We start from the raw sequence: 11,918 nt of genomic DNA, 5'->3' as shown, positions 1-11,918 counted from the left end.
AATTAAGGATTCAATAAAACTAGGATGTTTATGTATATATTTATATTATATATCTTGAAAGATTAAGCAGCCGGAGTCCGATATAATCGTCCAACTCTTTAAAGGAGTCAAGGATTTTGATTAAAACACCAAAATAATGTGACAGCTTAATAAGGGAAAACTTAAAATATAAAACTGAAAACACATGTTTAGTGCCTTATTGTCCCTTGAAATAAATGTATTAAAACGTATTTTCAGTCTTTGAATTTTTGTGTATTTTTGAATAAATATTTCTAGAAATATCATTTGCATTATTGATAATCGTAATAATTTGTATCTCTTTAAGTCTTATAAAATAGCATGTCAAACAATTATCCTTTGGAGGATTTCAAGAAATGTTTATTATATTGTTGCTTAAAATATATTACGACCTAATTTTGAAACATTTTTTAATTACCATCACCCACTATATGGGCCTCTTTGTCATACATTCTTGGTATTACAAGTGAATCATAGCTGGTATATTGTACACTCTTTCCGTGCTTTCGGCATCATTAATTCTATACAATAATTCTCCGAAGATCCATTCACCCCTTTACCAAATCGAAAAGACTCGTTGCTCATCACTAAGACCCCGCTGATGACACTCTGCTGTTCCTCTGCTCATTTTCAGTGCTGGGTGCTCTCCGCATTTTCCCCTCTTTTCCTTTTCCATTTCATTTTCCTGTGCAGCACGCGAAAATACGCGGATTGAGCAATTGCGAGCGCCAAGAGGCTGAGGACTTGAAATTTTTCAATTTGTTTAGCGGTGCTTGGACGCTGCTGCCGCTGCTCTCTGATGATCTTCATCTTCAATGCGGATGGCAGGGGTCTCATACATGGACAAAAATGTATAGTTTTTATGAAATTTTAAATTTGTAAAGTCAAAATGAATAAGATTTCAAATAAATTAAAATGCATTATTATTTACAATGCACTTTTTGAAAAATATTAATATTGAAATAGCTGAGATAAGTATTAATCTGAAAATAAATGATCAATTATAGTACTGATTTCTTTCCGTGCACCCACACATGTGGCTGCAATTTGGCTGGGGCATCGCCTTTGCCTCTGCCACATGTTGTTTGCCTTCTTCTGTCTGTCTCCGCATGTCGAGTGATAAAAATCTCTTAACCATTTTTCATCAGCCTATTAAGTTACATAAGTCACACGGTTCCTGCTTGTTGTTATGCCCGCCGTCTGTCCTGTAGTGTAAATATCCTTTGGCGTGCTAATGAACCCTTTGGCACCAGGAGGAATCAGCAACCGGCTACCCGCACCTAGCAATTGTTCGACCTCCCTGACAGCCATCAGAAATTCCTACTGACAGCAGATGCCACATAAATCAGGCGCTGCGAATGAAGAATTCGCTGCGGTTAGCTCATTAATAAATTAAATGCATAAAATCACACAAAAACACCTAGGGATACTCCTAAGACAGCTGGGCGGGAGCATATCTATAGCTGCACCGGCAAAAAACCGTTCTTTGTTCTACGAAAATATGGGGTAAATGCCACAATTTCAGTTATTTGTGCTTAAAAGAATAATAAGGAAAAATCGAAAATAATTTTAACTAACTGTTAACTAATACAATTTTAAATTATTATTCATAATATTCTTATTCTGTGATAAATTGCTGGCATTAAATAAATTAATAAGTTATTTGTACAAATTTAGGTACACCCAGAAAAAAAAATGACCTAAAATGTCAAAAAATGGCCTAGAATTTAGGTAAAATTGGCCTAAAACTGGAGCTAAGTCCTTGAATGGCCTAAAATTTAGGATACCATGACCTAAAATGTTAGGCCATTAAAGGCCTAAAATGGGGGTAATTTTTGGCCTAGATTTTAGGTAATTGGCTGCCTAAAAATATGAGAAAACCCCTATCCAAAATTTTAGGCCTTCTTTGGCCTAAAAATATGTACTGAAAAATTTATAATATTATAAAGTAAATACAGAAAAGTTTATAGCTAACTCGAGGTCAATGTCGGGCATAGTCTTCAAGAAGTCGTCATTATGCCAACACACAAAAAGGAGCGAGGAGGCTTCACAGTTCAGCAGTGAAATCGCTGTCTTATTTAACGATCGAAGTGGGTTACCATGCAAGCCGCGCTATAACTGGTTGGGAATTATAGCGTCGCCAAAACGGTATCAGAGTTCCGTGCAAATTTATTTAGGTAAAAGGCATTAATTTTAAGGCCCACGCTGACCTAAAATATTAGGCTATACGGGACCTAAATAGTAGGGCAAATATACCAAAAATTTAAATTTTTAGGCAGTACATGACCTAAAAAGGAACTTTTAGTCCATTTAAAATGATTTAGGCTATGCATGACCTAAAATGTTGTCCATCATTTTTCTGGGTGTATATCAGCTCTTTAAATGTTATGAACTGTATACAAATTTGATGACCAATTTTGGTAATACGAATTTTTCCCTGTGTTCCATCGATTACACGCCCCCTTTCAAGGCTGAACCGAACAACTGCAGCGCGAATGGAAACCCTTAGGGGCTGTTCCTGATAACGGCGACAGCAACGACTCCATATCACGCACAATTTGTGTTCGGGAAAAGTGTTCCGGAGGAGTGCCTGCGAGAGCGTCTACGTGGATGGATCTAGGTTAGGCCACACAGCTGTGGCATATGTAAAAATAAACACATAAAACTGCACTTTTACTAATTGCTCCAGGGAAGCAAAAGAGCACCACCATCGGAAACAGAACAAGAAGTGCTGAAAATACCTTGGACGCAATCCGAAAAAACATTCGAAACCAAATCGACAATAAAGCCCCAGTGAGATAGATACGAAGTCAAATGTGTTTCGAAAATAATGTGTTTGTGGCAGGAAAACTTGAATTTTAACGTGATGTCGGTGTATTTGCGTAGTCTATCTTAATCATATATTAACATTAGAGTTCTTGATACTTGGAGATAAAAAACAACCCCATAGGGCCTTCACTGAAATTTTACCCCGAAAGCGGCGTATAATATGAAATAACATTTGTTGAAGGGATTAAGTCCTTTAGAAGTGAAAAATTAATAAATTATAAATTCTAAATTCAACCCCGCAGGTACATGATGTATGTGCAATTCTTAAAAGGTATTTCCATTAAAATAAATATTGTATATTGGTAATCATAAGTCACTTCCGGACCCACTTAAAACACCCAGGAAAGAGCCCATTCTTTTACTTCCCACAATATCTCAAGGATGCAAGTGAACCATGGAGGATCACCAATCTTTGGCTTCTTTGAACCCACCGTGTAAACTCTGATAGCGCTATCTCGAAAGGAAGTGGTAAGTACACCCACCATTACTACATATTTTCCAAAGGGACTGTGCATCCTTTTACGCCTCAGCAGTTTTTATAGTTGTTTGCCTATAACGAAAGAAAATGCCAGAAATTCTTGGTAAATGTGGGGGAGTTCCTACGGCAGTGAATCACTTTGAGGGCGTGTCCGATGCTCTGGTTAAATAGTTTATGTTATGTTAAGGTAATGAACTTGGAATTTATATGCAAAGACCATGTAATTTGCTCATTAACAAATTGGTCGAGGTTAGGGCTACCAGAAATAGAAGCTTGTAATTGAGATTGCGGGGTTGGTCACTGAACCATCGACTATCCCCAGCCACTCGAGTTGTGTTTACAACCCTTAGAGTACCACACTTTTCGAGACCATCTCGTCTGTCACATTATAACTCAATTTTAAATTGCTAAATTCTGCTTTCGACATATTAAATTAATATTGACACATTGACAGCTGCCAAAACAAGATTCTCTCCCTTCAAGTCTCTACAATTTTCTGCCATCGTGGGCACTCCGACCACCCGCTGACTGAAGGATTCTGGTTTTCCCGATGCGGGTTCGGATCGAAGTTCTCAAATTCGTTGACTAATCATGCGCAGCGTTTGCTATTTGGGTGAAATTTTTAATTGCCCCGCGCAACGCAACGCGATCGAATTGAAAGGCCATCGTTCCGTGGAAATTATCAGTGTCATCGTGGGGTTTGGTTCCCATTTTATGTTCGGTGGTCTCTCTATCTAAAGCGCGCCTGGGAAAAGCGCACGTTGCCTTAATTGATTGATAGATAGATAGATACAGACTAATGGCATCATGAGTTACAAAAGGTCTCGCTCCTATGCGTTTTTGTTTGATTTACCCTAATTTGGACCCGTGGACTGAAGTGCAAAGTAAACATTAAATTGGCGCAAACTAACAAATAGTGCTCTGTATTTCATTCCCATTTTGGTGTATTTTCATTTGGGCTGGGCTTTGGGTATAAAATGGTTTGTAGTTTCATTGATCAAAGCAATCTTATATGGGGTCTGGTGTTTTAGGCAATTTGTCGTTTGCACCTCGTAAATGATCAAGAATGAATCATTGCCAATTGTTGCTAAGGGTTTTGTTATATACTATTTTAAATATATTGGTATTGAGTTTTAGTGTCGACGATTACTGTCAGTAGTGCCTAAACATTTAGTTATAATCCTCAGAAATCTCTTTAAATCATTCTAAGCCCCTTCACTAACAGCTTGTTTGACGACTTTCATTTGGAAAATTAAATATATTCTATGTTTTATTTTATTTGCCGCTGCTTAAATGAGCTGTTTGTTCCTCCACCATTTTCTCCTCGCTTTTCTCCTCCGACATTTTTGTTACAGGCCATTCATTTTCATTGCGGCATGTCCACTGCGATCTTATGAATGAACATTTTCTTTTTGGTGGCCTCTCCTGGCGATCGTTTGCATCAAAAGTGCCGTTCTTGGCCATGTCTTGAGTTGCCATCAAAACAGCGCCTCGAGCATGGTCGTCCATCATCGTCGCCGGTTTGGGTGAACGCCCACGCCCACGCCCTGCCACGCCCTGCGCCCCCTTCCGCCCCTTTTGGACTGCGGTTCCAGCTTTTTGTGACTCGCTTCAATGAAGCGTGCCAATTTTCAATGAAATGTTTCGGCATCTTGTGTTGTGTGCCCTTTTTTAGCCGACGTGGAGTTGCTTTGGTTTCGTTTCCTTTGTATTTTCTTATTTCATTAATTTGTTGCATGTTCTTGGTGGGCTTTATGACATTTGCGTTATCTTTGAATTTCCCTCTTCATTTGTTTGACGACCATAAAAAGTCAACAAACATCAATTATCATTTAATGATATGACTTATCATCCAGTGAACTTGACCGCTCCCAAGGTGAATGCACAAATTACATTCATTTCATACGTGTTATACTAAATGTAATTTGCCCACGAAAAATGTCGGTTTACCTTTTCGTTTACATATGAAACACGTTTTTAAATAAAGTTATTCGGTGTGCAGTTCATTGTTTTAATTCTGACGAACAAGGAAATGCGGTCAGTAATTGGCTACGGAAATCCCCTGGGAAAGTAAGTGGTTTTCTTAGATAGAAATTCGTGATTTATTCAAAGTGCTGTATCCTGAAGCGATTTCTATTGAAAGTATGATTTTGTTCTTTGCTAGTCTTATAGTCTTATCTATTTAGTGGAATTCCTGCTGTTAGTAATCTTTAGGAAATGGTAAATATATTATTCATTTAGTCATTGTTTTCCTGTTTAGCAAATTTATACCTGAGTTGAAAAATAAATAAGTTTTCCTTCAAACGAAAGTAAAAGCTTTTTCAGTACATCTGGAGCTTAAGATTGTAAATAATATTATTTATTCATTTGTTTTTTGGAATTTGATTTCTTTGTTTTGATGATAAGGCAAAAGTCTTGTTAAGCTGGTTCGTTGTTGTTTGTTGTCAAATTCCGCACTCTAATTAATTTATGAACACTTTTGTCAAAAGTTCATTGGCCAAGTCTATTTCGCAGTACAAAATTATATGTTTGCACAATCTGAACTGTCGGTCGACACGTGAACGATCATCTGTATGGATAAAGGGTGAAGTTGACAGCTAATAATTATTTTGGCAATACTTGCAATCAACTGTAACCATATTGTAATTATCACGGTACACATACATATGTGTGAGCAAGACAATCAAGCAATAAGATTAAGGCAAACGGCGTCGCCGGTTGAATTGCCTTTGTATCTTTATATCTCGCTTCCAGGGCGGCAGCAACACTCGAATCCCACAGATACTGCTAAGCTTTTATTTCTATTTGCTTTGTGGATCTGCTGGCGTCGGCTGAGACTGCGACTTCGGCTGAGGCTAATGCTGATTAAGTTGAGGTGTTCAACGCTTCGTGCCGTCGAGTTTTAGTGATAACCGCACATTGGTGCCCACTGGTCGCGTTTCGCGCTAAACTTCAGTTTGAATTCGGGACGTGCTAATTTTGTTGAATTCCAAGTGTAAATATATTCGAGTGCTATTTTTGTATAAAAACGTCAACTTTATTTTTAAAAGGTTAATGAATATTGGAAAAAACAATATAATGAAATGTGCACTGACGAAATAATTAAAAGTTGTTTAAAGGATTTTAAAATAAAAAACAAAAGGAAATGATTAGTTAGTTAAACCGTTTACTGTCTGAAGTCTGAATTCTAGAATTTAATGTATTTCATTTTTGAGCAAAGCTAAAATAATTGATCGATTAAATTAAACAGCTTTAATTGTCGCAATTAAAATCGTAAAAATCATAACCAGTTTTTATTGCACAAAATAAGTAGTGCTATTTACATATTTGTAAGGGAAGAATCTTTAAATGAATTAAAAATGATCAATATAATTTATTTATAACACTTTTTTTGTAAAGAAAACATTTATTTCGTAGGCACAAACAACTTTCACATTTACAGCACTCACAAAAAATCACTTTTACTTTCAAATAGCATTGGCTTCGACTTTTTCATCCATCAAATCTTTAAAATTGTTACAAGACCACCACCTCACAGCACTTAAAAAAATAAAGTATTTTTAATTCCCAACAATAAACAATTAGTAGTGGCTAGCAATAAACAAATTACAGCGCAATTATGCCCTAACTTCCAACCTTGACCAAAGCCTCGAAAAAACTTAGTTAGCTTGCATTTCAAATGAAATTACATACCTACATACAACAACTAAATTGAGCGGCAGCTAATATAAGGAAATACAATTTTGCTATTAAAGTATAACAGTAAAATGCAATGCGAACTGCGAGCTGCGATGACAAAATTAATTCCACATGCGATTTATCAGCACGGCTCAATGACGACAACTTGTAGCATGTTTACTTGTGTTTCAGTTAGCTGTCTGCGACAGATCGTCAACCTAAACAATAAGTTATATAGAAATTAAAATGGGAAAACTTTCAGGCAAATCTTGAAATACTCTATAATTTTTCGTTTAATTAAGATTAGTAAAGACAATTAAAATATTTCATTATTTGGGGTATATTACATTGTGAACTACAAGCAAACTTTACCATGGGGCAACATTTTTTATTATTCATCGTACCCTTTGTCAGGGTAACAAACAAATTAAATGCGATTAAATGACAAAGCACTCATTTAAATCTAATTAAACTTAATTTTATTTTGGCTGCACGAGCTTACTTTTCAAGGCTAGATAAACCAGTGAAATCTTTTTATACCCGTTACTCGTAGAGTAAAAGGGTATATTGTATTCGTGCAAAAGTATGTAACAGGTAGAAGGAAGCGTTTCCGACCCCATAAAGTATATATATTCTTGATCAGGATCACTAGCCGAGTCGATCTAGCCATGTCCGTCTGTCCGTCTGTCCGTCTGTCTGTCTGTCCGTCTGTCCGTATGAACGCTGAGATCTCGGAAACTATAGAAGCTAGAAGATTGGCATTTTGCATGCAGATTCTAGGAATTCCTACGCAGCGCAAGTTTGTTTCAAAATGGTGCCACGCCCCCTCTAACGCCCACCATCGCTTATATACGATTTTAAAAATTTTAATATTTTGGAAAAGTAAAAATGCAGTTTTATTGTGTTTATCAATACCTATCGAAATGTAGAAGAAATTTTTCAAATCGGACCATTCGTTAAAAAGTTATGCGTGATCAACGTTTTCTATCTCTATCTCCATCTCCCTCGCACTCCCTTTACCTGAGTAACGGGTATCTGATAGTCGGGGCATCCGACTATAACGTTCCCTCTTGTTATTATTTACGCATGTTGGCCTACTTTCAGATAGCGATAAGAAATAAAAGATTAGGATAGTCCAATATAATGAAAATTGCAAGACCTGCTACAGTTTTATTCTGTCTGGATGTGAAGGTTTATAAGATAGTGATAAGTTGAGACCTACCATATAAGGCGTGTAAACTTACAAGAATGCAGTCTGGTCCACTTCAATATTAATTGCTAATTTCAAAATGATGAAATTACCTTGCTGCATTTCAATCAGAAAGCCAAAGGTGTGTTCATTTTATAGACTGAATCTATAAAACACTGAGTTAGCCAGATGCAATACGAAGAAATATCAGATCAGATATGATTCCCATATTAGTTGCGTTATAATTTAAATATTTATTTATGCCGGGCAAACAAAGAACAAAGCGGTTCTTGAAGGTGTAAAGTTTGATTAATTATTCAGTTGTAACAGTTTCCCTTTCATCCATGTGCTGCACATTTATTTTCCATCTGGAAGATCCATCAAAGCAGAAATATCATCAATAACACTGTCATTTGCAATCACAATGTGTAAAAGCACTTTGCGCTATGCAAATAACGAAATCAAACACCGAACATAAACTGTAGCTAATGCTAATTTGACGCTAATAACGCGACCCCACTCGGCTGACAATTTAATTGAGACTGTTAATTGTCAATGTTGATTTCGAATCAGATGGAGATGCAGCTGCAGTGGAAGTGTTGGATGTTGATCTTCCTGGTCGGACTGCCGGCCTTTGGATCTGGCTACCGGATACTCTTCATGGGCCCCTTTCCTGCCCCAAGTCACTGGCTCTGGCTGGAGCACTTCCAAAAGGATCTTCTGCGACAAGGACACCATGTGACCAGTGTGAACAATCATCCCACAAAGCAGCCTCACGAAAATCTTACGGAGATCATAATCAGCCCATCGTTTGATATACCCAAACATTGTAAGTCGCATGATAACATGGCAAGGAATCATAAATAAATCATTTTCAATTTCCAGTTCCAAAGGAGAATATCTTCTCGATGCAATTCGTAAGCGATTTCAATAACCTTGAGCTTTGGTGGACCATCGGACTCATGACCACGGAGCACGCTTTCAAGGATCCCAAAGTAAAGAAACTGATTGAGAGCAAGGATGACCATTATGATGTGGTCATACTGGAGCAGTTTTTCCACGAAGCCTTTCTGATGTTTGGCAAGAGGTTCAATTGTCCGGTGGTCACAATTGGCACCATGGGCTATGCCGACAATATCGATCATGCAATGGGCCTTGTAACTCCTTGGTCCTTGATTCCCCACCTACTGTTGTCGCATACAGATCGCATGACCTTCAGCCAGCGTGCATATAATGCCTACTTGTCTTTGTATGATGTGGTTATGCGGCGCTGGGTTTATTTGCCAAAAATGCAGGAGCTCGCGGAGAAGTATTTCAAAGGATCGATTAAGGGTGAGTTCCTGACATCTGACTTGGTTGAATTCTTATTAATTAATAAATATTTCTTAAAGGTCCTCTACCTCAGGTTCTTGACCTCGAACGCAATATCTCGCTTGTCCTGATCAATGCTCATCGTAGTATAGATCTCCCCAGACCCAGTATGCCAGGACTTATAGACGTGGGCGGAGCGCACATTCAGAAACCAAAGAAGCTGCCCACTGACCTTCAGAACTTCCTGGATAATGCCGTCAATGGAGTGGTATACTTCAGTATGGGATCCTATGTGAAGAGCACAGACTTGCCGCCCGAGAAGACAGCTTTGATCCTAAAGGCCTTTGGCCAGCTCAAGCAGCAAGTGATTTGGAAGTTTGAGAATGATTCCATTGGGGATCTGCCCTCGAACGTGATGATCAAGAAGTGGATGCCCCAGAACGACATTTTGGCCCATCTAAATGTGAAGCTCTTCATCACGCATGGCGGTATTTTTGGAACCCAAGAGGGCATCTACTGGGGTGTTCCGATGCTGTGCATACCTCTCTATGGAGATCAACACCGGAACACGATCAAATCGGTGCGGGAGGGTTATGCCCGGTCCCTGGTGTTCTCCAAACTCACCACCGACGAATTGGTGCGGAATATCGAGACTCTGATCAACGATCCTCAGTACAAACGCAGTGCTCTGGAGGTCTCGCAGCGTTTCCGCGATAATCCCATACATCCGCTGGACGAGGCCACCTTCTGGATCGAGTACATAATCCGACATCGCGGGGCCAGGCATCTGAAGTCGCAGGGCGCCTTCATCCCCCTGCATCAGTATCTGCTGCTCGACGTCTTGGGCTGCCTGTTGCTGGGTGCCTTCCTCGCCATCTGGCTGCCATGGCGGATGATCAGGAAGGTCCACAAGTGGTGGCTCAAAGGGGAGGTATCCGACAAACTTAACGAGAGCAAGAAGCGCCTGTAGGAGAGGGCCATCTCCTAGCTAGTCGCAGAGATATGAAATTGTGATATATTTTTAGATCACAAAGTGTACACTAACAGTGTTTAAATGTTGTTAAAGCAATAAGCAATAAGGAAATAAAAAATTATTTTTTTCACATATATGTGTCTACCTATTTCTTACTTTGCTAGCTTCTTTTCCAAACGAACCAATCAATAAAAATTAAGTAATATATTTAAATACATTTTCCGGAAGTATGCAGTGACTTTAACTTTGTCAGTAGTCTTTTTAAAAAAATATAGCCTACTTTTAATCGACTTTTATAATTTAGTAATTGTTGCATGCCTACTGGGGCATGCTTACTTAGACATGTAGAATGTAAAATTTGGATTTTACATTTGTCGTGTAATAAATATTAAAATTATTTCAATTTTTAATGTCTTTAAATTCCCCAAAAAGTTTGATTTTATGAAACCTTGTATTTTATTATAATTTTATAAAAATGTATTATATTATTTGTATTTCGATATATTTTTATTTGGCTTGCAGAGGGTATAAAGAAGTCAGTCAGAAGATTGCAACGCTGTAAGGGAGACGTTTCCGACTCCATAAAGTGTATATATTCTTTATTATTCTTGAATTTCTAATTTAATAGGAATGATCTGCAAGGGTATATATACATCGGCTGGTTAAAGCTAGCTTCCTTTTTTGTTTTTTTAGTTCTTGGTAATTTGCCAAGTGAACAATGTGATTTACTAAAACAGATAAAATTGCAAGTCAGTACAAAAATGTTCTACAAAATCTAGTTCTTTACTTGTTCAGAAAGTATAGGTACTCATCTTTATATTAAAATCATAATTGATGTGCCAATTAATTAAGCCAAAATAGGGAAATAGTTAAAGTATCAAAAACAATGAAAAATGCCAATAAATTCTTCATAGCTAAAAGTGTTTTGTTTGTTGCCGGCTCAATCAACAATCACGAAGTGTTAGACATTCTTGAATCCCATAAAACACCCACACAAAGCACGTTTCTTTCGATTATGAAAAACAAACTTAAAATGATGCGGCAAATAAAACTGAAGTGGAGAACAAAGACATCAAAATAGTTAAACAAAAGATTTTGGAGAAGGATCTTATTTGCCAAAAGAAATTGGAATTTAAAAGAGACTTAAATATTCTAAGTTCATTTATTGTAAATCTAACTTGAAATAATTCGAAAAATGTGGATTATTTTGTGGTGTTCTTTAATAGTAAATGTGCTTCCAATGTTTAAAACGTTAACAGCTGTGGACAATTTTATCTACACCTACTTAAAAGTTTATTTATGCGTTTTTTTTTTACTTTCACTGCATAGCCACCTTGATGAGGGTTAAAGTGCGAATATTTTATTGCTGATAAAGAGGAACCGGTTGAACTAAGTTTTACAAATCCAAGTGGGCATCTTTAATTGTTGTTGCCGCTGCTGTT

At 37.5% G+C, this 11,918-nt stretch overlaps 1 protein-coding gene across 2 annotated transcripts; it reads left to right on the top strand.

Annotated features, from left to right (window-relative positions):
* The first annotated feature begins 3,192 nt into the window (after nt 1-3,192).
* Ugt301D1 (UDP-glycosyltransferase family 301 member D1) lies at nt 3,193-10,578 on the top strand. Of its 2 annotated transcripts, none has more exons than XM_070211533.1 (4): nt 3,193-3,315; nt 8,766-9,021; nt 9,078-9,524; nt 9,584-10,578. In XM_070211533.1, exons 2-4 carry the CDS (start codon nt 8,766-8,768, stop codon nt 10,471-10,473), a joined length of 1,593 nt encoding a protein of 530 aa, XP_070067634.1. In that variant the 5' UTR covers nt 3,193-3,315; the 3' UTR covers nt 10,474-10,578. The 2 variants fall into 2 exon arrangements, with proteins under 2 accessions (XP_070067634.1, XP_017012278.2); XM_017156789.3 differs by lacking the exon at nt 3,193-3,315 and adding an exon at nt 6,219-6,375.
* Nucleotides 10,579-11,918: the final 1,340 nt, after the last annotated feature.

The sequence above is a fragment of the Drosophila takahashii genome, chromosome 2L (assembly GCF_030179915.1).
Source record: "Drosophila takahashii strain IR98-3 E-12201 chromosome 2L, DtakHiC1v2, whole genome shotgun sequence".
Classification (NCBI taxonomy): Eukaryota; Metazoa; Arthropoda; class Insecta; order Diptera; family Drosophilidae; genus Drosophila; species Drosophila takahashii.
Note: the sequence above shows the minus strand (reverse complement) of the source record. Positions and strands in the feature narration are given on the sequence as shown.

What these genes read in the sequence shown, in the direction of transcription:
- Ugt301D1 (XM_070211533.1), top strand. Translation starts at nt 8,766, where the DNA reads ATGGAGATGCAGCTGCAGTGGAAGTGTTGGATGTTGATCTTCCTGGTC. An exon ending in GTTTGATATACCCAAACATT is followed by an intron (nt 9,022 to 9,077) that starts GTAAGTCGCATG and finishes TTCAATTTCCAG; the next exon opens with TTCCAAAGGAGAATATCTTC. An exon ending in TTTCAAAGGATCGATTAAGG is followed by an intron (nt 9,525 to 9,583) that starts GTGAGTTCCTGA and finishes TATTTCTTAAAG; the next exon opens with GTCCTCTACCTCAGGTTCTT.